The 27721-nt window shown below is 41.4% G+C and overlaps 2 protein-coding genes across 3 annotated transcripts in view; one reads left to right on the forward strand and one right to left on the reverse strand.

Annotated features, from left to right (window-relative positions):
- Window positions 1-772: 772 nt before the first annotated feature.
- Window positions 773-6578, reverse strand: LOC124049384 (retinol dehydrogenase 8-like). Its single transcript, XM_046370956.1, has 6 exons — window positions 6460-6578; window positions 3089-3250; window positions 2819-2998; window positions 2452-2545; window positions 1591-1774; window positions 773-1475 (listed from the first exon to the last, which is right to left on the reverse strand). The coding sequence occupies exons 1-6, from the start codon at window positions 6563-6565 to the stop codon at window positions 1248-1250; spliced, it is 954 nt and encodes a 317-aa protein (XP_046226912.1). The 5' UTR covers window positions 6566-6578; the 3' UTR covers window positions 773-1247.
- Window positions 6511-27721, forward strand: part of LOC124049363 (collagen alpha-1(XI) chain-like) — a 37045-nt gene continuing 15834 nt past the window's right edge. Inside the window, exons 1-20 of one of the 2 annotated variants that reach the window (XM_046370906.1) lie at window positions 6511-6649; window positions 19222-19389; window positions 19494-19585; window positions 19780-19901; window positions 20000-20162; window positions 21070-21192; window positions 22497-22616; window positions 22717-22842; window positions 22958-23005; window positions 23487-23528; window positions 23703-23765; window positions 23848-23922; window positions 24457-24540; window positions 24647-24703; window positions 26252-26305; window positions 26416-26469; window positions 26604-26657; window positions 26747-26800; window positions 26980-27033; window positions 27139-27183. In XM_046370906.1, coding sequence (XP_046226862.1) covers window positions 19266-19389; window positions 19494-19585; window positions 19780-19901; window positions 20000-20162; window positions 21070-21192; window positions 22497-22616; window positions 22717-22842; window positions 22958-23005; window positions 23487-23528; window positions 23703-23765; window positions 23848-23922; window positions 24457-24540; window positions 24647-24703; window positions 26252-26305; window positions 26416-26469; window positions 26604-26657; window positions 26747-26800; window positions 26980-27033; window positions 27139-27183 — 1554 coding nt within the window. In that variant the 5' untranslated portion in view covers window positions 6511-6649; window positions 19222-19265. Of the gene's footprint in view, window positions 6650-8915; window positions 9163-19221; window positions 19390-19493; window positions 19586-19779; window positions 19902-19999; window positions 20163-21069; window positions 21193-22496; window positions 22617-22716; window positions 22843-22957; window positions 23006-23486; window positions 23529-23702; window positions 23766-23847; window positions 23923-24456; window positions 24541-24646; window positions 24704-26251; window positions 26306-26415; window positions 26470-26603; window positions 26658-26746; window positions 26801-26979; window positions 27034-27138; window positions 27184-27721 lie in introns of those variants that run through there. The other variant, XM_046370897.1, reaches the window with a different exon arrangement.

Genomic DNA, 27721 nt, shown 5'->3' on the forward strand with positions numbered 1-27721 from the left:
CTGATATGACCGCTAGCTAAACCTGTAACGTAATCAGAATTCGAGCCAAGTAAGCTTAATATTTTTGCCACATTGTCCTCTAAAAATAACATTTACCACACATTTGTAGCGATAATTTTCCAGAGTACAGCATTTGGTCACTTATGACTTTAAAGTATCTTCAGTATGTTCAAAAAATCTACAGTGATATGTACTATGGAACAAGGTTGGCAGCAATTTAGCTAACGCATTTTTAGGCTCTTGCAGTTAGACACAGATAACACATAAAAACAGTGGTGTGGCCTTTATTATATAATTATTATTATATATTTTCATTTATTATGTCTGTTTTCTGGGCATAGGAAACTTAAGGAATTCCCCCATAATTATAACACAACATATTAACAGTATATATTTACATACTGTAACATACTAGGTGGTGTTAGTAAAAACAAACAAAAATAAGAAGTTTATCATCCTTAAGGTGTAGGGCACATTTGCAGTTCCAGTATTTCTTTATTCCCTTATTGTATCAAAACAGTGCAGTTTGGGTAGTAATTGTTTATATCACTACTTTATTTGCAAACAGAATTGCAAATGGTGTTCCATCAGGATAAAAGAGCTACAGAGACATTTTTTTGCTGAAATGTGCCAGGAAAGAATCCTTTGTGCATAGAGAAAGTGTTTATATATAATACGCTTTTACCATAATCGTGTAATGTGTGCAACTACATTTGCTGGAAACTCTGTGATAGTTTCCAGCAAATGACAACAACAACATTTTTAGTGCCATGATTGATGCTTCATGGACATGTATGTACACAGATGTAAATACATAGGCTACAATTAAACAATGTTGAAGACTGCTTTTCTGAACCAAGCTTAAAACGATCTGAAATGTAAAGTTGTGTGAGACTTGTTGGGACAAAATAATGAAATCACTCTACGGTATTTAAGTGCAAACTCTACTAATTTGGCACTCTGGGTGGGCTAACAAATCAGTATCTGTAGCATTTAATCTGTTATCTCTACAGCGCTATACAGAGAAGAGAAAATATGTAGGACTGTTCATTACAATACAGACTGCATATGTAGAGGAGGAAATATGGCAGGTCACAAAAGATGAACATTTTGAAATTGTTCATGTATGGATTTCTTTTTTCTTCTGACAAACTAAGCCAAGTTAGTTGAATATACTCTTTTTTGTGGTCTACTTACTCAGGGTGTTTGTATTGTTGATACACACATGCAAGATATACAGTAAGTTTCTAGTTTGGTGAAATTGTCCTGCTCCTCAGACATCCACAGGTGAGATACTTCATGGCAGTCATGCTGACATGCATTATAGGACCCAGGTTAAAGAGCATGTGGTAGAAAGCATGGACAGACAGGCCTCCAGTTTCATCAGCGTATTTCAGCGCTACGATGGGTGTGTACAAGGGGTTGGTCAGATTACGGAATCGCGGCCTGCTTGCTTCAATCACTTTCTTGGTACACTGCAGAGAGTGAGAGGATGGACAAAAAAAGACTCAAAACTAGTGGTCAGGCGTACAGTATTGGTCAGCCTTTGCAGCAGACACAGTGAGGCCGAGTCACAGACCGTGAACTTACTCTGGCGATGTCATCGGGTGTTTGTCCCAATGTCTCAAAGATGTCAACAGAAGAGGGAAGGTAGATATTCTTGAAGTAATGCAATGTATCAGGATCAGCTCCGGGATACTCCTTCTGCTTCACATCCTCAATCATCTTTGCTTCAAATTCTGTGTGGACTGGACCCGGCTCGATCAGTGACAAACTGAGAGAGACAGAAAACAAAGGGGGTACGTAAGGAGACTGAGGCTCAACAACAGAGCGTGGTTAGATTGATGTAGAGCTCTATGGAGAAAAGAGTAATGCTTATCCTGAAATTGTTAATGGATTAATGGCACCACTGAATATAAATCAGCAGCAGTTTAACGACTGAGCCCATCGACACCCAAGCACAATTTGAATGGAATCTGCTTAAATTAAAACAAATTGACTATGTTTTGTAATAAGACCCTTGCAATTTTGACTCAAAGTTTTAAAAGATTTATAACCGTGTTTAACTGTCAGTTTGCTTTTAAAGTGGGAAGACGCCATATTTTTGAGGCTTTAGTCACCATATATTCTGCTGTACGTTGTAACCTTTAGATTTCTGTAGGTTAATATATGACATACACAGTCGTGTAACGTTTCATAGTAACAGTCAGGGAAAATTCTGCATTCTCTGTTAGAGCAGTATAAGCCTCAGACTCAGTCGAATTTTGTTTAGTTTGCAGAAATAGAAAGAGGTGTGGACAGTGCCTCAAAGAATTCACCTGGGTCGAAATCAGAAATATTTAAATAATAAAATATTTTGTAGGTTTCAGGCCAATAATGTGCCTATCAGACGATATGTATCCATGTTTCTGGTTTGACACTAATGATGGAGGCAGCATCAGTGTTACTTACGTGACGTTAAACTTCAAAAGCTGCACAGCCAAACTCTCACAGAAGCCCTCCATAGCAAACTTGGAAGCTGCGTACACGTCATTAAACACCACACCTGTGGGAACACAGTAAACGTTAACATTTCATTTTCAGACATCATGAACACTAAAGTAGATCAGGTCCTCTTGTTCGTTGGGTCATAGAAGCATCCCGGCTTGTAAAGACATACTTCATCTTCTGTCATTATCCTCTCACTCTTCCATTTGTACATCATCACCTCATGCATGCATCAGGCTGAAGCTGACAAACCTATCATTTCTCCCTGTATCATTTAACACCCCTCTCCACCTCCTTTCCTTTCACTCATCCACACATCTCTGTCTGGTACCTTGCAGCCCCATCACACTGCTGACCACAATGATGTGTCCTCCTTTCCTTTTCTTCATATCAGGCATCACCTCCTTGATCATGCGGATCACCCCAAAGAAATTGGTCTCAAACACTTTCTTCATCTCTTCGATGGGGATGCTCTCCACTGGACCCACAAGGCCGATACCAGCGTTATTGACTGTTCAGGAGAAGGAAACAGAAGGCAAGGTAAAAAGTGTTCAGCATCAACATCGCTTTGGGACGGCGTATACAAACGCGTTTTACTCACTGAGGATATCCACGTGTCGATCTTTGATGCCGTTAATACACTGTTTGACGGACTCATCGCTGCAGACGTCCAGCACAGCCAGAGAAAGTGTTTTCCCGTATGCATCCCCTGCAGCTTCCACCAACTTATCTTTACGCTTCAGATCGCGCATTGTTGCTATGACTGCGTACAGGGCGAAAGAGGGAATAATGCAGAGTTCATAGGAGCATAGAACACACTGTATTTATTGTCTTATCTTTTGTTTTGATTTACTTGACCAATATTCTATCTCTAACAAGCCTGTACAGACTGGAAAAAATGGTAATGTTAATCAGGCATGTAAATGGAGAAGAATAAAGCTTTGTAGAAAGCCAACACATGTTCCCCACAGGATTAATTGTTGTAACTGTGTTGAGGTCCCTGACCTTTGATCTAATGCCACCACCAATCAGTGCTAATGACCCAGATGCCTGTAAAACTATTGACATTCCCCTCAGCCTCCATGACTTGTGGTCTTTTCATTGGCAACTTTAGTGGAAATAGTAGCATCTCCACAGAGGTTTCAAGCTGCAAATTTATTTAATTGTTCCAAATCCAATTAGTGTTTCAACATGTCATTTCAACACTGCTGCTTTCCCTGTGTATAATTATGCTCCTTTAATTTCCATGGGAAGTTTTCAAGTGTCAGTTTGTCAATGGATGTAATACTCCTTCCCCGCAACTCCAGCACTGTGCCCTCAGGCTGCTGCTGTAAATAGGCATGTGTGATTAGGCAACCTGCCCAGGCAAATGAGGTTAAAGAAAGACATCATTGCTACATGGAGAGTCAAACCGAGTTCATTGGCTCATTCTGCATGTAGGCTCACACAAGACACACACACATAAGCATTGTGTTATGTTGAGTAGACTCCGATGTCTCGATACATGTTTAGAAATGCATTACATTTATGTTCTGTCTGTGTGCATTCATGTGTATATGTAGAGTTTTAGGAGAGGATTTGCATCTCAAGTGATCTTAGTGTACATTTTCTGTCATAGGAATGAAGGGAAGGAAAGGAGTAAATGTTACGAAGCACTGGGACGGAGATGAAAGAAAAATATTCCCAGAAACACACGGGATGATGGGGCGAGAATGGAGGGTAAGGCACAAACACACAAAGGGAACGGTGTTCACATGCATCCCATTTATGACTCAGTCTGTTATGTTTTCCTGACAGCACTTTCTGAATAACTGCCTGAAATAACAACAATAGAAAAGCCAGTGGTAAAGATAGTCACTGTAGTAAAGATAACCTTAAGTAGCCCTTATATAGATGCTCTGTCCTCGTAAACAGTTCTGTTACAGCAGCCAGTTTACATGTAAGCGTTGGCGTCTTGCCGTGGAGCTCACACCACCTGGCTGTTCCAGGAATAGCCCTCATCAGCCTTCATCCACAATGGAGCTCAGCGAGCCTGGCTGTAATTAGCCTAAGCAAGGCTGTAGTGGGCTTTTAGTTATTGTCTGGTCTTACATGTTCATGTAAGAGTGGCCAAAGGTTAAGTTGGGATCAGAGATATGACCATGTGTGTGGAAGAAGGGAGGCTGGCTCAGCCGGGAACTTTAGTTTGCTTCTTAGATTTAGCAATAAAGATTGATATTGTTATGTATTTTTCTTACATCTAGAGGACGGTGTTGTTAATTTGCTTATGTAAAACCTTTTGTTCTAAGTCTGAATGAATCTCTGTCATGAGTTTGGGCTTCTGTCCCTCGTAACAATACTGTAAGAATAGAAACCAATGGAAATCTGGAACAGTAGAAACTAGTAGAAAACTACATTCCAATCTCCAAATCATTGTAGCATGTTTCGCTAAATGGTTAGCTGTAATGTAAGGCAGAAAATGAGTTTTAGTTTTAGTAATATACTGATATATTAAACTAAAAAAACTCTGCCATGGTCTTTTAAGTAAAACTTGAGCAAGTGGGTCCAAAAAAACAGTAAAAAAATGAAAGCAAATGAATTGATGTTCACATATTTACATACTTAATTTGTACGTGATTTCATCATGTAGACATCTTATTATGTTGAAGGAACATGATTTATATAAAATAGCCTAGTATATTAAATATGGACTGTGTGTGCCTTAAATCTGGTTGGGAGGAGGATTTTGGGTTGTAACAGATGAGCAGTGGGAGGAAGCCTGCTGAGAACTACACAAAGCCTCAGTTTAGATTTGACACAATGTGATGCTGCTCTGACTTCACTTCTCTGTGGTAAAACTTGGCAAACTACTTCCTGTGTTCTTGGCACACATCTTTCAGTATTAAACAATTTACATATTTTCTTAACAGTGACACAACCTGATCACTTAATTGCAGTAATCTAAAACTTCAGTCACTCTATTAGCATCTAGGCTAATTCTCTTAAAGTACAAAAACCCTCCAGCCCAACCCAGTCTGACTTTATGGCTGAGAGAAATGATGTAGCAGGTGGAGAATCTCATCTTTGTACTTTGTGGGTGCACTGAAATGTCTAAAAAATGTACGGAAAACCTTTCTAGATTGAGATGCTTGTAACCATTTCTCATGTTGTTGAACCGCTCTGATTGTGTTTTAACTGTGAGTCCAGGTTCTGCATTTGTCTTGAAAGCTGAAAATCAATAAAGTAGCCACTGTTCTTAATGAACGCCTTTTGGTAGATTAATTGTGAAAAGCTCTGCCTCTTCAGAAGAGTCCCCAAGAAATTTAACTGTGAACTCTGACCTCCCTGTGCGGAGATGAAATACTGTAGGTGGTGTAGGAGTTTTTCCTCTTCGGTGTTCGGCAGACAGCACTCAGCCTAAAGCTGGCCTTATTGTCTTAATTTGTCATTTATTCAATTTAATTTGTTACATCTAAATTGGATCATCATTTCCACTAATGTGTTTCAGACTAATAAGTTTTTCCGTCTAAATTTAAACCACTGCAAATGGCATCTCGTTCAGCATTAGAGAGAAATCACACATCTGCAGTGTGTTCGGATGCACGGAATGAGAGACAGTGGCTTTAATCTGCGTAATCATGTGTCACTCTGTAATACTCTTATGTGCACTCATGATGTAAGCATCTTATGTGCAAATAGAAGAAGTGGACGAGTGATACAGGCTGGAGGTTTGTGAAAGGTTTAACAAATTATGTAAAAATGCTTATGTAAATTATGTAAAAAAAGGTACTACTATAAGTAATAGTCATTAACTGATTTTATTCAGCCATGTTTTTATTTACTATTAAACTATTCCCTTGTCTGTATCCTTTAGCAAAGCAAGTGTGACCTGTTGGATGTATCACCAAGCAAACTGAAACTGAAATTAAATATTCTCTCTCTCTCTCTCTCTCACACACACATACACACACACACACACACACACACGCCTACCGTGATAACGCTTCTGTTCATCCTTCGCCAGCATCACGGCCATCCTCAGGCCGATGCCAGACGAGCAGCCGGTGATGAGCACCACTTTCTGTCCGGGACTCGCCATGATGCCCCGCTGCCTCTGCGCTGTGTTGTGACTGGGAGAGACAGCAGCAGACCGGCAGCTCTGCAGGATGAGTGCTGATCTGAGGTGAGAGGCACTTTAAGAGGATAACAGAGACAGAGAGAAAGTCACATGGACAGAACACAACAAGACTAAGATTATCTAACCAGTATGCAGTCTGTTGTCCCACTGTGGTTATTATTTAAACCTTTGTTGTTTTATTAAATCCATGACTGGACGATACCAAGACATTAGTCTTAAGTTCATGAACCACATGACTCTCAGAGAAGTTTGCTTTCTTACTGGCTGTGTAACTGAAAGTGTGAAGAACAAACTGATAATGACTTGAAGTTATACCACACTGTATATCAGTTTGTAAAAGCCAGTCAAAGAGAAATGGCGCCACCCAGCGGTCAATGTGAATATTCGTCAAAGCATTGCATGACGAGAGTGAATGGGATTGACTTCCTCTGGTAGTCAAAGGCAAGAAAAGTCTGGCTAAATTATACATGATGATACCTCAGGATGTTTATTTGTATATTTATTTTTATGAACTATTATTAGACAGGGTAAAGGCACTCACAGACACACACACACCTTTATAAAAGTGGTTATTATCAAAGTAGTACGTATGAACCCCTGCTCCCTCTTCTCTCTCTCTCTCTCTCTCTCTCTCTCACTCTCTCTCTCTCACACACACAAACACACACACACACTTGAACAGACAACCTACTTGAAGCAGGGGGTAGGGCATTTGGAAATATGCCTGGAATCTGTTTTCTTCTACCAAAAAGTCAGGATGTATGTGCGCACTGTTTCCAAAACACAAACTTCTAATAATTATTATACACTGCATTTATGGTGTCTTAAAACATATAATCTACAGTTAACCAGAATGTGCTAAATGTCTCCAAATATTAGACCTTTTTCTCTCCAGGATCTTCACAAAACCACAAAAAGGGTTTGTGCATCTGCTCATGAGTCACAGGCTGGAAAGCAATCTGCTCTCACCTTCACAAAGACAAGACAATAAAGCAGTGACAGTTTTTTTTAAAATGTTGCTGCAAGATGGCATCAAAAATGGCAACAAGAAGAGCAGTGATTCCTCCCTAAAACTACCCCATCAGCTAATATCAAGCGCATTTTTATTATGTGTCAAACTAATTTGAAAACATTCTACAGTAGTATAAAAATACATTTAGATTTGATTGTACATAATGGCATTGGTCCTGTCCAAAGTATTATTCTAAGTCCAGGTCACGTTTCAGTTTCAAAATAGCACATGAAAAATATATTTCCCAACAGTACAAACCAGTGTAAGCTGAAGCAGGACAGGAGAGATCGCTCGCACTGGTCTTCATGAGCGTATATGCATGTGTGTGCATGTACTGAGCTCCAATTCTGTCAGCCCTTTTCACCCTATAAACTTCTAAAAAGACGTCTGATATCTCACACTGAGCTGCTGCTTTCTTGTGATGTTTTCACATTAGAGACAAAGGATGATGAACCCTTGAAGTAGAAGGCAGGGAGAACATTTGGGTTTTTATGGTGCCTATAGGAAGAATATGGAGTGTGTGTGTGTGTGTGTGTTTGAAGAGTGTGTGGGGTGGGCAAAGACAGACAGGTACTGGAATTTGGAATCTGCAGCAGCATATTTTTATTAGTTGGGCAGCACCGTTGTCCTGTCCTAGCATGCTTTGTGTGTGTATGTGTGTGTGTGTGTGTGTGTGTGTGTATGTGTGTGTGTGCCTTCAGAGAGAGCGAGAGAAGAGAAAAAAGGAGCAGAAAATAAAATGAAAATAAGCTTTCATTGTTCATGTTATTTGTGTTTTGTATTAGGCCCTCTTGAGGAAAAAAAACTTTGCTGGCAGGTTTGTGATCAAGCATTTAAACTTATTGCACGTGTTCATGCATATGTGCGTGACAGCGTTTAAAATACGGAGGCGCGCGTGCTAACTCGTGCCCGTGTGAGAAGGAGGTAGAGACGCTACGTAGTCCACTAAATCATTCAGACAATAAGGATGCTAACAAGGACACGCGCACTAATTATGCTCCTCTGCAGCCCCACGAGTTTCAACCAGGAGTCTCACCAGGGCGGGAGGCAGGGAGGGGTCACCTCGGAGGAGAGAGGAGGAGGAGGAGGAGGAGGAGGAGGGAAGAGAAGGGAAAGTGAAGAAAGTTCTCTGCGGGTGAAGGAGGAAAGACCTTCTGAGATTAAGGGATTGTTTTCCCCCGCTGGTCTCCCTTCTTCATCCGTCCGCCAAGGAGAAGAAAACAGCAAAGACAGGAGCGTATGGGTGCTGCTGAAGATCCATTTCTGTTCCGTTAAATCAGCATACATGGTTGCGCGCTCTTAATTGGCGGACCACCTGGCGGAGCGCACGTTGACGCACGGGCTCGAGGCAGCAGCCCTCAAGTTCGTCTGACCGCAGGTGTCACGCTCGGAGCTCAGGGGAGGCACGAGGAAATTGTTATTATTATTATTATTATTATTATTATAACCGATAGTTTCAGGTGAAATATGATGGATCGATGGAGCTCAGTGCGCGAGACATGGCTGTTGTTGCTGCTCGTCACGGTGTTTTACACCTCAAGGGCAGGTAGGTTGACTTAGCCCATCCGGGACTTTTTATTTGTTTATCTTTGTGCAGATAATTGGCTTGAGTTCAATCACCTGATTGTATTTTGGAAACTGTAAAAAAAAAAAAAGTTAAATTATTTCGTGCTTCCTCCCTTCTTCTCACTTTCTCTTCTCCTCTGTTGTCACCACCTGCCATGTCGACCCTCACGAGCAGGTTTAAATGTCATTCTTAACACACAGCTAACATTTTAATCCTTTCCATGCAGCAAACACACTAACTCCTGGCTATTTGTGTCTTTAAGAGTGAGTGTGTTGATGTAAACTTCATTTGTCAGACATAGATCTATTTCTATTCCACCCAGCAGACCCAACCCTCCCACAGAAACGTCTCCCAGTCACTTTCCACTCAAATGCCAGAAAAATAGACTTCGGTCTGTACTTTGACAGATGATTTTGTCATGCCAGGTCATGCAGGCCTAAAGCTTATTGAACTGAGCTGCCTTGTTCTGGGCTCCTTTAGCCCACTGCACATTTGCTAGACAGTCAAAAGCATAGGCCTATATGTCTAGACTTGTTCTGCCATACCTGCTGCATCAGTCTGTCCTCTCATACAGCAGTATACAGGATATTTAACCTGTGCAGCTGGGTAGTGGGGAACAGACTGAGGCAGATTAAAGTGAGCCATGCTGAACTGTACTGGGAACACTTGGTTGCGTGCAGAAGCCCCTGAAGCTGCACTGGGACCATGCGAGGAGGGGTGGGTTAGAGGCTGGTGTCACTGATGTATAAGTGTGCATCAATATGTTATGCGTAGGTTTGTGAAGGAATATGCTGAAAGTAGTGCAGTCCCATATAAGGTAATACACCTCTGAGGAAACATGGAAAACTAGTAAGAGACTGACATTTTGTCTGCTTTGACCTGTTTGAATCGGACCTTAAGCATCAAGACAAATCAGATGACTGAGATGAGTTTTTAGTATTAAATTGAAAAATACTTTTTTGTGATGTCGCGGCATGTCATTGGGTTTTCGAGTCAAGTTTCTTTGTTTTGTTCCAGTAAGACATACACTGTTGAGCCTCAAAGTTCATTAGCATAGAGCTTTGGTTACCGAAACAGTCTCACCTCAAGGTTCATTAAACTGGGCTCTCGTTTGTAATACGCGATCATCGTCAGAAGATGGAGTTGTCAGATTCCATGTAATTGTAGATGTTTTACATTTTTTCCAAGCACCACTTGTCCACGTTAACTTAAAGGAACAGGTTCACGTTTTGAGAAATGTGTGTATTCACTTTCTTCGCAGGGTTAGGCGAGAAGAGATGATACCTGATTAGCTGAGCTTAGCACAAAGATTGGGAAGACGAGGAAACAGCAAGCCCGCTTCTGTCTGACTGTCACAAAATATTCTTATCGACATCTGTAAAGATCATTAATTAACGTCTTGTTTAATCTGTTCAAAAACCATAGTGAAAGTGTTTTGGGCACGTGCAGTAACTTCCTGGTGCCTTTTTATTTCTGTGAGGTTGCTAAGTGACAAACAGAGACAAACTGTTGGCAAGAAAACAAACTAGAGAATTTCCCAAAACTGTTCCTTTAAAAGTTGAACTTCAAAGTTCATTTTTGACCTTGGATATCAAAACAAACTCAAGATGAGGTCTGCTGATAAAGATCATGTAATATGATCAAAATGGAGCTTGGGGTTAGGGTTATGGTTAGCGTTATGGGTTGTTTAATTGGCTACAGCCTTTACATGGCCACAGCATCAGCATATCTCGCTCGGAAACACCAAGGAAAAAAGTCTTTAAAACCTCAAGGCTGAGCCACACATCTCACACATCCTTCATCTCAACTTTGTTGTATTCGTTGTTTTCCTCATCTAATGGGCGTTTTATTTCATCAACATCCACCGGCTTTTTGCAGGACTTCATCAGCGATTCGTTGTGAGAATGAGCTAACAGGTGACTTGGCTCCACTATGAGAAGATGTTGAGAACAAGGAAAAGTATTAATGTTATGTCCCCATAGCCTTTTAGTCATTATTAACTACCTGGCTTTGTCCTGAAGATTATAGAAAACTTGCCTGCCTGCTACTTATTATAGTTTATTTGATCATGACTCAGCAATATATTCAGAAATAAGAAAACATAATGAAAAGTGAGTTTTGTTTTGCTTTGTTTTTTGTTAGGCAGTATTATAATCCTATAGAAATATATCCTGTAGCAATACTCACACATTCTTGGTCAAACCTTGCTCTGTCTGTGAAGGTCATTACTGAAGTGACTAATGTGACCTTTGGACCTTTAGGTTCACCAGGGGTCAGACTAGGTCAGGATGTGAACCCTGTAGCATCTCACACCTGGCGCTCATAGAAGGCATCCTTGTAAATAAGAATTTATTTGTAAATAACCATCCTGGTAAAGAGAAACACAGATACACAGAAACACAAACATACGTGAATATTCTGTGTACTTCTGCTTGGCCCTCACGTTCAGCTACTGGACAAACTGTCTTCTCGGCACCCATTATTAAATTGTCTTCAGTTACATGACACTCTTGATTTTTGGCTTACTGTCAAATAAGGTCACACACCTGGCTGTCAGCAGGTTGGGTTTGAATTATGATCACAGTTATCTGAGCAATGTGGTCAAGTTACGGTCAGGCGTGTCACGCTGTGGCCTCAGGTGTTTCAGTCTCTCACCCGCCCTCACTGTCTGTGTGGAACTTGTGCATTCAGGTAGCAGTAGGTGTGACCCACGCTATTTATTGCTTTTGAACTATTCAAACTGTTCAATACTTAAAATACTGATTCTAAGATCGCACGGTTGCCAGCGTTAGGTAGCAAAATCCAACTTTGTTTAGTTTAAAGCCTTCCTAGTTGGAATTACTTTCTTCCAGAAATACCGTAGTCAAAATGAAATCGGAAGCCCGGTCCCCAGTGGAAATACTGGGTGATTATGCAAGACACAATTTATGTCTTGTACAATGTGTGAATGCAGGAAAAGAATTTGAAAAAAATCTCAGCTTTCTGTGAGCTGAGTAAATCAGGTTTCGTTTAAGATCTGTGCCCTCAGCCAAGTCGACACATGTTAAGTATGTGTAAGAGGAGGATACCTGCCTCCGGTGTCTGGGCTTATATTTTATTGTCTGGCCTCAACTACAGCCTGACTTTCCAGCCAAGCACAGCATTAAAGGCAAAGATAAACTCTTACTACCTGCATCCATGTGCATACAGTAGGTTGAACATTTAAACTGTGGTGATCTTCTGGCCACACCCCAATAAGTGGTGTTACAGCAGGTGTCTTTGATTTGACAGATGATCGGAAACACCTGCCGGTGACATCACCTGTTGGGATATGTGCCTGAGGCTCAACAGTAGTGGTTTTCTACCACATGCGATTCACTGTGGAAATCATCTATTTAGATATTTGTGGCCATGCTTGCAGCTTTAGGGATGGTAAAGTCGGTCGTACATCACTTTGCTCCAGGCTGAAATATTTCATCAGCTGTAGGATGGATTTCTGTGGAAGTTTTGTACATACAGTCAGGTTCTCTTTAAGGTGAATTGTAATGTTTTAGCTGTACTTTAGTTGTTTAGTGCTAATTAGCAAATGCTAGTATGCTAACATGCTTAACTAAGATAAGGAAAATGGTAGCAAGCTAGCATACATAGATTGTCAATAATAATTCCACTGATTTACTGGTTGGCATGAATGTTCAAGGATTCAAGGAACTTTTTTTGTCATACCAGTTTACATTTACATGTTTATGGTACGCAATTAGGACTCAGGTCTCAGGAGCAGTAAGTAGATAATAGAAATATGAAATGAAAAGTTGAATAAAATAGAAATATAAGCTGAATACAAATAGAATATAAAACAAAACATTTAAATAAAGAAACCAGTTTTAGCATGTCTCACCTAAGCTTCTAGCAAAAAGCTTCTCCACAAGAGCATAATGTATGCAGATGTTGATGAGTTTCCATACAGGTGCCACAAATATCCAGTGGTGCTGACTGATCCCTCAGCAGCTTCCTTCCCACAATCAGTGTGTAAGGTGTGAGCAGGTGAACCTTGAGTTGGAATTCACTGTGCACCGAGATGGAAGTATCAGGCCAGGAATACTGTACAACCCTGGTCCTTCTGGTGGTGGTTTAGTGCTTAGCCACTGCTTACTTGTAGATAAATATGGGTAAAATACAGTGTTTACGGTGCATATGTTTGCCATTTTAGTGTGATACAAAAAGCAGTGACAGCCAGGTGACAGCTGTCCCAGGTTCCTGTTAAATCTCCTCCAAGATATGTTGGGTACTTTGAACAATTACGAGGACGCAGTGAATCCAGAGTCTGGTTGTAATGTAGCCGAATGATTCTTATTACCAAAACAACTTGTGGAGTTGTATGCTTAAATTAAGTTATTGTGCAGTGATTTATGACTGTGGGCCTTGTAATGGAGTGTGGTTAATAGGTTTTCAGATCAGTTTGAGCAGTCCCTGTAACCGTACCTCACAACAAGGGGCAACATTGGGCTCTAAAAACAGGTAGGCATTGGATGTCGTTGGATGTCTGCCATTGTTGTGTTATGATTCAGTGGTCACACTGTTTTAGTCCAGTGTCTGTGTTTAGGGTCCCAAATGTGTTTGGTTGGAGAAAGTACTACAATCCATAAGCACAGCCTGATTAGGTTCTCCATAGCAATCATATAACCATAAATAAAACAGAACTTGATAATTTTTTTGTCTTTTTGCCATATCTCAGTTGACTGTAGATATATGCTTATTCTAAATTTGATGCCAGAAATGCATTTCAAATGAGTTGGGACAGGGGCAGCATTCCACAGGTAAACAGGTTAAGTGGAGGCAGGTGATGGTATCATGATGGGCTATGAGAGGTGCATCCTGAAAGGCTCAGTTGTTCACAAGCAGGGCTTAGGGCAAAATTAAAACTGACTGAGCCCTGGGTGTTCTGTCAACGTGTGCAGCGACTGACCAGCAGCTGGCGGCAAAAATATCAAGTTGAGCAGCAGTAGTCATTTCATGTATGATGTGAGTCTAACTGGTCTTCTCGGTTAGATGACTGGATGTGCAGTTGGTTCTTTGGTTGTTTCTCCAGGGAACCCAAAGAACCTTCTGGCTTGGTGTCCAGAAACAGTTCTTTTATTGCTGTTGATTCTCAGCTTTTTTTTTGTTTTTACTGCATTGTCAGAGTTTTATTTTGAAATATTTGATCAGGTACTTAAAGAAACTACCACATTGTAGCTTGGTGCTGTGCAACAAGTAGGTTTCACAGCAGCATTTGTGGGGATTACAAATATGAACATTCATAAGAGTAGGGGGTCTTTGCTGCTGCTCTCTAAGTTAATTTCTCTGATTGAGTACAGATGTTCTTTTTTTCCATTCATGATTTGGTGTAAAGATGTTGCTCATTAATTTTCATTCATGGAAGCTTTAGTTATACAGGATGGGTCATACAATATGGCATGCAGAACAGAAATTCCACCAAAATAGCACAAAAAGTCTGAGTCTCATCCTTGCACTCTGCCATAGGAGGTCTGTGGGCTATAAATTTGTCTTTTGTTTGAAAGTAAGCTCAATCTTTGTTCTCAAAAATCAAAGCCACCGTATGTCGCAACGCCCAATAATAATAGAGCACAGAGCCACATAAAACAATGTGTAGTCTTGCGAGACAAGAGTTGGAGCCCTGTGACTGACTAATATTGATGCAGCCTTTGATGTGTGGTTGAGAGGAACAGCGACTTTGTCGGAATGAACGTATGCGAGACCCTTCGTCGTTAACTTGGATCAAGAGGAGAGACGATTTCGACTGAGATGATGTGTGATCGTACTGCAGTATTCCTCGAAGGAGCTCAGGAGCACATGTCTGTCCGCCAGCTTGTTATTACCTCTCTCTGTTATGGATATTAATGATTCACACAAGTAATGCGTCTGTGTGTGTGTGTGTGTGTGTGTGTGTGTGTGTGTGTGTGTGTGTGTGTGCATCAGACAGCAAGAGAGACTATCCAGTGTGGTTCTTTGATCAAAGCCAGCTGAACTGAGAGGAAAGAAAACATATGGTCCCTCCATCCTATTCTTCCCTCTGTTCTGTTTCTTCTTCTTCTTGTCTCTCCTCCTCTCTGGTTTTCATCTGCCTCTTTTTATCGTTCTCCTGGTTTAGTCTCTGAGGAGAGCTGTATCAGATCTTTGAGAGAGAGAGAGACGTTTGAGAAAAGCGTCTGAACAAGAGAGTTAGCTCGAGAAAGACTAAAAGAGGTAAAGGATTGTAATGACAGGCTCCCCGGGCAAAACCTGTGTGGGGGATTAGAACCCCAGTGTGGTGTCTTGTTTGTGTGTATGTGTGTGTGGAGTGTGTTTGGTGCAGTGTAGGAGGCTCTGCAACAGGCATGTTATTGCATTCTTCGCTATTATTGAGTTAATGACAGACTAATCACAAACACACACGCACACACACACGCACACACACACACACACAGAGCCAGCCACACTTAGCCAGTCTTCCTGTGCACACACAAACACAGACACACATCTGGTTTCCAGTAAAATCTGTAGTCTTACCAATATGGTGTCTGTTAAGTTGTCTGTGTGTGTCAGTGTTTTGTTTGCGTCTGCTTTACTGCCCCACTCTCTCTTTAAGGGTCCACAGTGTGGTCCCCTGATAACAGACAATGACCTCCACTCACACTTCACTGCTTCATGTACATTCAGAGCCCTGGGAGAATTCCTGTTGGCCTGGTCAGCTGATTGTCCCAGGGTGCTCAGGCCAGTGTTAAACAGTGCTAAATAAAATGAGTGTATCAGAGCCTGATATAGTTGAAAACTAATGAACTGGATCAACACCTGTAGAAAAATATTTCTTGCATTACATGCATGGAAGCATGGATGGGTAGACAGTGCAGAATTTTCCTAAAAACTAAAACCAAAAACCAAACAGATCTATAGTTTCATGCAAAAATAATCCTTTTCAAACATCAGTGACCTAGCAGAAGTGTGCAGTGGTGTCTGTATCGGCAGAGACCCTGCCCTCTCCCTGTATTTAATTTTTATTATTATTCTTCTTATTATTCTTCTTACTTTGCTGTGTTCAAGGTGTTTCTGGACATCTGCATTTCTAAAGAAACATGGTTTCATTCACAGGTCAAATGACTGATGCAGTCAGAAGAGTGTTTTGAACGACCTGTGAATGAGAATCAACACATGCCTTTAAAGATATCACTCACCTCATCTTTAATCATACAAATTATCTATCTATCTATCTATCTATCTATCTATCTATCTATCTATCTATCTATCTATCTATCTATCTATCTATTTCTATCTGTTGTAGTTGAATAGTTCATTCTTGTTGTGGATTTTCCTGTTTGGACCCCAGTCGCTCTGTTCGAGGCTTACATTTGACATGCTCTGCGTGTGTGTGCATGTTGGTCGTGGTGTCCTTCACACCACAGTTTAGAGCCTCAGGATAACATCAACAGTTGATGGAGACCAGAACACCTTCTTGTTTATGTACAGCACAGTGTATGTACCTTGTATGTGAGTGCGTGTGTGTGTGTGTGAGAGAGAGAGTGTGAGTGCATACATATCGTGTGCATGTTGTTTTGAGCTTGTACACGCTCAGGCATCAGCAGTAGGGAAACATTGCCTGATGTGTTTAAGGGGATATAGAGGAAGAGCAAAGTTTCCGTGTCTTGTCTTGTCCTCTGCTGCATTCAGATGTCAGCGCTGCTGAACGTTTCTCTGTATGTATAAGTGAAACCCCTCCTGAGTCTCAGGAGCAGTGTCACCTTTAGTCTAACTGCAGCCTTCATGCTGATCACCATGAGGTACCTTGTAGCCTAAATACAGCCTTCAGAAAAGCATGTTAGTCACGCTAACATTTGACTGGAAATATAAAGCTCATATATATATCTTCTAATGCAATCACAGGGTATGGGGTAGAAAAAAAAGAATGTATACATTTAGCAGTATGCAATTAGATTTAATGGTGCTTAGTCAAAATGTGTTTTTGAGAAGATACTTCTGACGTGAATCTCTGATCTTGATAAGATTGATAAGAGCATTTTAAAGGCATTGTTTGATGTTTTGATAAATAGGCGAGCGTTAGACCAAAAGATCGATACCTCTCTGATGTCTTTGTAGGAAATATAAAGATGCAGCTGATTAGCATAGCTTAGCTTAGCATAAACACTGGAAGCAGGTCGAGAGCAGCTAACTGCAACCACAAAATGCATCTTCAACCTGTGCAACAGTGTTCTGCATAACACTGATGCTGAAATGCTGAAGCTGCGATGAGCAATCAGGGCTCAAATAACTGAAAGCAAAACTCCTAAATATTAAATTTTTTTTCCAGATATTTCAACTCATAAAGCAACAAAAAGTTGGAAGTTTCGACAGCCGTCTATCGGCTGTATCAGTAAATAGTCTGATATCCTGCACATGAAAGACAGGCTGACAGAATGCCAGCAGGCAGGCTGTCAGACAAACAGATGGACAAACAGACGGACAAACTGAAAAAAAAGAAGAGCTGCAAATACATGTGGCACTCAGACTCAGACGTTATGCCAACCTTGGATGTGTATACACATGCACGTGTGTGTGTGTCTTGTGTGTGTGCCGAAAGGTGCGAGGCAGATGGAGGGTTTACGTAAGCCCCAGAAATACGTGTGAAAAGAAGCCATACCAGTAGAGGCATGCCCTCCTCTCCCCTACCATCTATTATCTCCTCTCTTTACCCCCTTCTCTCCCTCTTCACTTTCAATATGTTGCACATTTCTCTCTCGTCTCCCCCCTCATCTCGTCTTTTACATCCCATCTTTTTCTGCTTAGTCCATCCGCAGTGTCCGCACGGTTCAAAGGAATGTGCGCGTGCACTTCTGCTGAGGCTTTTTGTGCTCCTCTGTGGGTGCTCTCGGCCTCAATCGTTGTCAGAGCACATGTATTCTTTATTGCTTTATTGCTGGCGTTGGTCTTTGTTGCGTGATGCAGACTGTAGCTGCAGCTGTCGGGAACAAGATTGGCATTATTTTGTGACTCACACCAAGCTTCTACAACAAGTGTGTGTCTGAGAAAAGGAAAAATGACAGAGAGAGAGAAAGACAGACAGACAAAGAGCACATGGTCTGACTGATAAAGTGTTTCTTTTGGGTGTTTTTGTTTTTTGTTGGTTTTTTTTTTTACAAGGTGGCTTAATTACGGGCCACATGTCTCATAGGTAACATCACAGAAAATAAACATTTGTGTACATCGACAGAGAGTTGTGTATTTATAACACACTGCTAAGAAAAATCCACTTTATCTACTTTACTTAATTACTTTATCCTGATTGGTGCTGGGTTTGTGCAAAGTTTGTTTGTTGAAAAAGGCTCAGCTGGAAAAGAGGTTGTTAAGTGATAAGGTTTTGAGGCAAAGAAAAGAAAACCTAAAAGAGGCTAATAAGATCTTTGATACCTTGTTAATGCAGCTTAATATAAGTATAACAAAGCTTCTCAAACACAGTTTTGACTCATAATACACTTTAGCTGTCAATCAGGTGTTTAATTAACGTGACAGTCCAATGATATCCTCAGCAGTAAGAAGCAGCTTAAAAAATACTTCTACTCATCGGCTTTTAAGTCTGTATTGTTTCTTGTATGCAAACTGTGATGGTGAATATGCTGGATGAGAGCACGTTTCCTTGTGTGCTGTTTCGTGACACATAATCACTGCTTCTGATGTGGTGATTTAAGGTGCTGTAAAACTGGGGTTGGGTCAGAAGCCCAGACTAGAAATTGTAGATTAAATGCCCTTTCAGAGCAGGAAGAAGGAAACTCAGTGGCAGCAGCTGCAGAAAATGGGGGATGTAGTTTTCAGACACGTGCACAAGCTCTTTTTGTTTCTTTTACTGCTAGAGTTTAAGTTTGACCATGCAGATGTTCTACCACTGGTTCAAGGAAGCAGAGCAAATCTTGAATGAAGTGCTCTGTAGACGGATAGATACCCTCCCAAATGAAGATGAAGGCCCCAATGAGGCAGATTAGCTGCTCATCAAAACCAGCAATCCATCCAGTCACACTGTTTCTTATCTATTTGCAGCCGACCCTATTGATGTCCTGAAGGTCCTGGAGCTGTCGGAGGACATGGAGGGCGTGTCGTTGGAGTCGGGACTGTGCACCAGCAGGGAAGGACAAGAGGAGACGGACCTCTCCTTTAAGATCAACAGGAAGATTCAGCTGAGCGCGCCCACCAAGCAGCTCTTTCCTTGTAAATTTTAATATAAATCTCAGAGGGGTTGTTTGATAGAACAGATAGTAAAGTGCAGATGTTAATGCGTTTGGTCATTGAGAGCCTTTGCCCATTCCCTGCAGATTCACCATTCCCGATGAATTTCTCAGTGATGACAACAGTGAGAGCTGTGAAGGGCTCACAGGTCTTTCTCCTCTCCCTGTACGACTCACAGGTGCGCATCACACACGCCACACCAGGATGTTAAACACCAAACTTTCACTCACGATGCTGAACGTCATCAAAATTCCACTATAGTAACATATTAAACTGACCTTACACTAAAACTTAATAAAACTAAATCCCAACTAGCTGTAAACACTTTCCCCAGTTATGATTTCATCTCTCCACCCGTCCTACTTGTCTCAGGGCACACAGCAGCTGGGTGTGGAGATCGGCCGTTCTCCTGTCTTCCTCTATGAGGACCACGAGGGCCAACCACCTCCAGAACTTTACCCCACCTTTCGGAAGATCAACCTGGCTGATGGCAAGTGGGTAACTCTGGATTCTCAAAACATATCACACAAACAAAACAATCAGACCTTCTCAGAAAGAAAAGTTGAGTTTCTTTTTCTCTCCATCCTGTCAGGTGGCACAGAATAGCCTACAGTGTGGAGGGCCAGTCAGTGACTCTCTACCTGGACTGTGTCAAAGTGGACACCCTGGACCTGCTCAGAGGTTATGATCCCCACATCAGCACTGAGGGGGTTACTGTGTTTGGAACGCGACTGCTCGACGAAGGCGTGTTTGAGGTAAGACTGAGGGTCATGGATGTGCTTAAAGGCATATTATGAAGGAAACACAATGTAGGTGAAATGTCCCATTGTCACAAATTATATAAGAAAGGACTAAGGTCATGCCATCCACACCATCCACTCTGTTAAGTGTAAGTGTCCCTGCTTCTTGCTGCTTCCTTGATGCCTCCATCAGATGGTGACAAATTAATAAACGGAAAAGCTTGTCTCTCTACACTGCCCTCCAGTGGCTGTGAGGATGTACTGCACTTTTCCAACTGCCACAAACATCGAGTTGGCTGAACTTTACTGCAAAGCTGCACAGGATTTGAATGTGTTCTCAGATAAAAACCTATGACAAACAATTGTGCAAGTAGATGCAGTATGGTTATTTCTTTGCTGACTGCTGTTCTGCTAAAACTACTTGCGATAAACACTGGAAAAATCCCTTCTAAATCGGTGTAAAAACTTTGATGAGTTTTGTTCCTGTCGTGTCCTCAGCAGTATGAGGTCATCTTGACAGATGTCAAGTGTGAATTCAGGTGAGCCATCTGTTCAACTGACCAACTCCCTGCCCAGGTTTGGCTTGGGCTCCCTTCCATGTGTGTGGATGTGTAAAACTGAGCGAGAGGGAGAAATAGTTTGCGTCCGTCTGTGGACCTAATGTGCTGGCACCTCTCGAGACTGAAGCTCTGGAGACGATTAAGTGCAGAGCCGCAATAAAAACAGCCTGTTAAGTCACTTTGATCTGACTAAATGAACACATTACAGTTAGAGATAAAAACATTGGAGACCGCTGCAAATGACAATATACAGTGAGGACCAGTAATGACATCCGTAATGGGATGTCACTTAATGCGATGAACATATGGTTTCATTAGTACTGAGTGAGTCAGATTTATTTGTGTGTGTTTTTGCGACACAGGGAGAAATCCAGCAGCTGCTGATCATCGATGACCCCAGAGCAGCTGAGACATACTGTCAGGATTACATCCCCGACTGTGATGCACCTTTGCCCTACAACAGCATCCTGACGGAGGCTGAGGAGGTAAGTCTAACAGTCGGTCACAGGAGGCAGAGAGAGAGAGTTGATCCATGTACACTATATAGACAAAACTATCCGGACACACCTCTGTATGGAGCTGTTGGGCTCCGCCTTTTACTTCCAGTGAAGGGAAATCTTGATGCTTCAGCATACCAAGATATTTTGGACAATGCTATGTTTCCAACTTTGTGGCAGCAGTTTGTTGAAGGCCCTTTGCTATTCCAGCATGACTGTGCCTCAGTGCACAAAGCAAAGCTCCATAAAGACATGGTTGGATGAGTTTGATGTGGAAGAACTTGACTGGCCCACACAGAGTCCTGAACAGAGGTTGTGAGCCAGTACTTTTGGTCCAACATCAGTGTCTGACCTCACAAATGCTCTACTGCATGAATGGGCAAAATTCCCACAGAAACACTTCAAAATGTTGTGGAAAGCCTTCCCCAAAGAGGGGAAGTTATAGCACACACACACACACACACACACACACACACACACACACACACACACACACACACACACACACACACACAGCTTCCCAGTAGTCTTAGTTTAAGAAGCGTCACTCAGATGTTTGCTATTCGCTTCCTTTTTGTTGGTGTGATGCTTCAGCTTTAAAAGAAAGTTAGAAATCATAAAAAGCTACTAGTGTCCACTGAGTTCTTGTGCCACATATCCCTTCAGCTCCTTATCCCCTACTCTTCATGCTACAACGCAGTGTATGTTTTTTTTTTATTTTTTTTTTTGATCCACTATACTTTGCCAGGTTCTTTGTGCCAAAGCCCCACACTCGTGGGAATGCTTTCAAAATCCTCTTCCGCTTGCTGCTGTGCGATTTATCATCTGGCTCACAGCTCGAACACTCCAGGCTTCCTGGTTGTTATATGTTCAGTTATTTTATTGTAACGCTACCAAACAGGAATAAGTCAACCGTTAACGTGGAATTTAGACACTTTTGTGTATTCTAATGACTCTGTGATGAAGCCGTCATGCTTGACCAGGCTGTCCTGAAGGAGCTAAAAAATAAAAAAAAAAGGTGGAAAGAAAAAGCTCAGCTGTAGCCATGCCATGTGTGGGCTGCATTTTTTGGCTTTTTCTTACCTTTCATGCAACAGAGCACTCAGCCAGACAGGGCTGCTAGAGGAAGTGAATCTCAAATACCGTTAGGCATTTTTTACGTCCTAAAAGTTAAATTTCTCTTAATCTCATCAAGTATATTAGTGCGTTTGGATCCTCTGTGTGTGTATAAACAAAATATTAAGATGTGCTAATCTCACGCGTCTCTGTTCTGATTCTTATATGGTCTTTAGGTGGAAAGAGCACCTAAGAAACATGTGGTCGAGGAGTTTGAGGAGTTTGACTACAGTGACCTCTATGATGACATGTCTGTTTCCACGGTAACCGCTGGTCCTAATGTCACTGAGTATGAGGTGAGACTCCGCAATGAGAGCAATCGCCCTGAGTGTTTTTATTCCCTCTGCCTCTTCCTGTCCCTCATTATTTGTCTCTGTGCATATGTTTGTTGGGCAGATCATAGAGTATGAAGACTATGACAACACGACAGATTACTACCACGTGAACGAGTATGAATATGAGGAAGAACACGAGCGATATGGGCCGGCCGAGAGAGAACGAGAGTACTCTCTGAACACGGAGGTACCATCCAAACTGTCAGCTATATATAAAGGAATCGTGTGCAGAGAGGAGAAAACAAACCCTCTTCACCTCTTTATCATAATGCCTCATGTCTATGTTTATCTCCTTTCATTAGGATTTGCCAGAGAAAGGACAGAAAGGAGAGCCAGGCTACTTGGGGGTGGTGAGAAAAACACACACACAGGCTTAAAAACACACACGAACATGATGAAACATGTGCTTGACGCTCCTCCTGAAAACATTTTGTTTTTATGTTTACTTATTCTTTCATTCATCAGCTGTTTATATGCTGATATTTCCAGATTTGGGAAAACAATTTCAGATTTGTGTTGCAGCGTTGGTCATTTTAATGCCAGGGCTCACATACAAACAAGCCAGAGTGTTTGGTTGACACATCGCTGTGGAGACTGTGAGAGACTACATCACAACAGATAAAACCAATTTTTTAAAGTCACATTCAGTATATATTAAAATTCATTTTCAGGTCTGTTGAGCTTAAGATCATAATGTCCTCAAACATCCTGTATTATTCAGTTCTAGGCATATAAGTGGTAGCAGTACAGGAAGCTGGGACCTGAATTAGTGTCACTGTTATGACTGGTTCCACCCTAACCAAAAAGGAAATTTCTGTTTAATTTCTGCAGGGAACACAGATTACAGGACCACATGGGCCTCCAGGACCCGAGGTTAGTGAATTTTGCTACACAACATCTAACTTGAAACACATTTTTGTTTAGTATTCTGGCAAAAAACAAATAGTGTTGCATGTTTTAAAGGCAGACACAACTGCAGTGGCTTTTAATATGGAAATGAATTCCATCAGACTCTCTTTTTTGTGTTTTTTTTTGTCTATGCGGCAGGGAGAGCCTGGGCCTCCTGGAGTCACAGGACCAGTTGGACCTCGAGGGGATCCTGGGGAGCCGGTGAGGACCATCCTCAGCTTTTTGTGTGAGTCCACCGCATGTTGGTGTCTCTCCATAACTGTCCTCCTTTGTCTCGTCCCAGGGCCCTCCAGGGCGACCAGGCCTTAACGGAGCTGATGGAATACCAGGTCCCCCAGGAAACATCATGCTCATACCGGTAACATGAAGATATATCTGCGCTGCCTGAGGCCTTACAAGCTGCAGTGATGTTGCTATGGCAGTTATTTGGTCCTGTTAACCCTTAGCAAAGCCTCAGGGAAAATGGGAATTTTTGAATGATGTAACTGAAAAAAGGAATCGCTCAGGATTGTTATTACATAAGTTCGTTAGCAAGTAAGACCATCACCTGTCCCTCACTTAACATTTCCAGGACTCAAATAAGACAGGAATTCTACGTAGGTGTCAATCAAAAGTATAACCAAAGACCTCGATCGTTCGTGTTAGTGGATGTATTTGGTCCAGTGTTTGTGTGAAATTAATCAGCTTTGGCACAATTTACTTTTCTCCGTAAATTTTAATTTAATTATGTTTGCCTTGTAAATTATTCAGATTTTTCATTTTATTTCACTCACATGCACTTTAATAGCAGTGCTGCTTATTGGCCACTAGGTGGGGTATTGAGTTTGACTGAAGGGCATCTTTTATGTGTGTGTGTGTGTGTGTGTGTGTGTGTGTGTGTGTGTGTGTTCAGTTCCAGTCAGGTGGTGATCCAAAGACAGGTACCGTGGTGTCTGCACAGGAGGCGCAGGCTCAGGCCATCCTGCAGCAGACTAAGGTGCCGTCACATCTTAAACACACACACACAAGGAGCTGACGTAGAACTACTGCAGTTTTTGTGTTGCTGTCTGACTCCATCCTTTCACATCTTCCTCCTCTTCTAGCTGGCTATGAAGGGACCTCCAGGGCCGCTCGGCCTCAGGGGAAGACCTGGACCGCTGGTGAGTGAGATTGTTGAGATTTTGGTGTGCATGTTAGAGAGAGTGACAGGAAATGGGGGGTGAGAGAGAGGAGGGCATGCAGCAAAGGACCACAGGCCAGACTCAAACCCGGGTTGCTGTTTAGAAGGCACATCATCCCATCCCATATGCCCCATGCTTGATGTTCTCCTAATCAGAAGATGTGGAGGTGCAGGTGAAGGCTACCCTTAGCAAAAAGTAGTTTATTCAAGTGTACTACGAGTATACTTATTTTATACTAAAACTGAAGCAGTATACTTGAAGTTTACTTTTTATATACTATATTTTATAAGAATAGTGTAGTGAAGTATACTTGACTTACACTCATAAGTGAAAAGAAAAGTCTAAGACTAAGTACATTAATACTTACACTTACAATTATACTTACTAAAGTATAATAAAAAAGCTTATACTTCTACTGTAGTATACCTTTTACTTCTTTCTGCCACAAAGTTCTAATACTTAGTATATCTTATATATATATATATATATATACCGTTTCAACAATGATTTTTGTTTTAATCATGTCAGGCCAGACAGCTTTAACAGTTTTCAGTTTTTTTAACCTTGTACAATGTAGAGTGTATACTTTAAGGAAGCTTCAATAGACTAAAATGTGTATATAAGTAGTACAGTTGTATATAGTTGTATATAGATGAGTGTACTTGTGGTATACTTGAAAGTGTGCTTTTGTAAACTTAAAATGACTTTATACAGTATACTTAAAAGTGTACTTCGAAAAGCTAAAATGTGGACTAGAAGTGTATAGCTAGTACACTAGTAGTATATATATGATTGTACTTATACTGTACTTTTGTAGGCTTAAGTTGACATTATTAAGTGTACTTAAAGTATGCTTTTATAAACTTAAAAATGTTCCAATTTAGTTTGAAGAAGTATTAAATTAGTATACTTTCTATATACTACTTTTTGCTAAGAGTAAATAAGGTTAAGAACATTCCTGCAGAACAGACTACAGAAGGCAGTGCAATCATCAGTCAGGGTTTTTTCTTCAAGGTTAAGCACAATAAAGCTACTCTGTTATGCAGTGGAAAAAAATTGATTTACTAGAGATGTGACATGGTTTTCAAAATACCTGTGCAACCTGAACATTACTCTATAAAACTAGTAATGTACTTCCCAACACTGTGAAACCAGTCACCATTTAATTCTGACCTTCTCATAGGTCTCAGTGGTCATAGAGGGCGGCCGAGGTCGGATGTTGAATCAGAACATGAATTGTTTTAACAGACTTCTTTGCACTGCTCAGCTAAACAAAAGTTCTCCTTTATTAATTGTGGTGTTTTCTGAGTTGTAAACAACCTAAAGGGGGATACAAATGTAGGCTCAGAACCTCACCCTCGCAGCAGGCGGAGTACAGCAGAAACAACTGCAGCAACTGTGACAATAGCTGCACACTAAGTTGCAGGTCATTAAGTTCCTGTAGTGGAAAAATCCAGTATTAGATTCATGCAGTACTAGACAATGGATCACAAAGCAGTTTAAATGTTGTGAACTTTTTTGTCTCAGGGTGCACCAGGTCCCTCTGGACTGAAGGGGAGCAGTGGAGACATGGGGCCTGCAGTGAGTCAGATGGAAGCACACTCAGCACCTCACTGCTTTTTATAACGCTGGAAATTGTTTGACAACCAGCTCGACTGTCACCTGCTCTCTCTCCGCCCGTGTCTCCCCAGGGTCCTCCAGGACAGCCAGGTATCCCGGGTCAGAACGGACGACTTGGGAAAAGCGTGAGACTATTTACTGCAGCCTTTTTCAATAAAAATCATCACCTGCAATCAGTTATCATGTTGTCAAATCTCTCAAAATCTTAAACATGTACAGGAAATCAGCCGTGTCTGACTTGTTTGTGTTTGCTTATTAGGGTCGACCGGGTGCAGATGGGGGTCGTGGTGCAATAGGAGAGGCTGGAGCAAAGGTGAGGAGGAGCTGATGTCAAGGTCACGCTGTTCACATACTTCACTGTCATCTTAAAATATGAGCTGGTCTGTCCCTTTCTTCTCACAGGGGGATAGAGGCTTTGACGGCTTGCCAGGTCTCCCTGGAAACAAAGGACATCAAGTGGGTTATTTGGCTGAATGAGTCAGTGGTGTTAAAGAGACAGTTCACCCCAACATTAAAAAAAAAAAATCTATATTTTGCATGTAGTGCTGTTTATCCATCTAGATTGTTTTGGTGCTAAGGAGATGAGAGATAATTTATTATACGAATTGCCATCTTCGATTTGTGTGTTTTCTCAGGGGGACAGGGGTAGACCGGGCCTTCCAGGTCCTCCTGGAGAGCCAGGAGAAAAGGTGAGGGGGTCACTGTGTTCATGGGCATTCATTTTGAAGCAGACATCTGACTCTGTATGTACAATGTATGTATGTATGGATTTTTACATGTTTGTGTTTTTGCAGGGCTCTGAGGGACCACAGGGGCCAAGAGGACATCCAGGTGATGCTGTAAGTATCAACAACCAAAACATTACATCTGCCCAAGCCTAACTCCCATACCTTTTATTCTACCTACAGTATCTATAGAAATATACGTATCATGTTTCAGCCTTAGAGGAATAATTGGGAAATGTGCTTCTTTGCTCTCTTTCTGAAAGTGGTATGAGGCAGTCAATACTGATCTCACAGAGTTAGAGCCAGGCCAGTTGCTTCTCATTCTCATTTTTTTTGTGCTAAGCTAAGCTAACTGGCGATATGCCTATATTTACTGAAATAACATGAGAATGGTATGGATCTTTTTATCTAACTCTGATCAAAAAGAAAAATATAAATAAACAAATATGTGTGTTTTAGCTGATATTTCATTGCTCTGAGCCTTTTTTTTAAACACAACAAGCCATCAAAGGGTCATATGGACACAGTCACACATGTACACAAAACAAAAGACACAGAAATGTATTCTCTAAAAGCACATTTCCATTTCTCTTTAATTGTGCCTGTTACCCAGCCACATCCAAAAAGATACACATGCACTGTTCTTGTGTAT

Source organism: Scatophagus argus, chromosome 2 (assembly GCF_020382885.2).
Source record: "Scatophagus argus isolate fScaArg1 chromosome 2, fScaArg1.pri, whole genome shotgun sequence".
NCBI classification, from domain to species: Eukaryota; Metazoa; Chordata; class Actinopteri; family Scatophagidae; genus Scatophagus; species Scatophagus argus.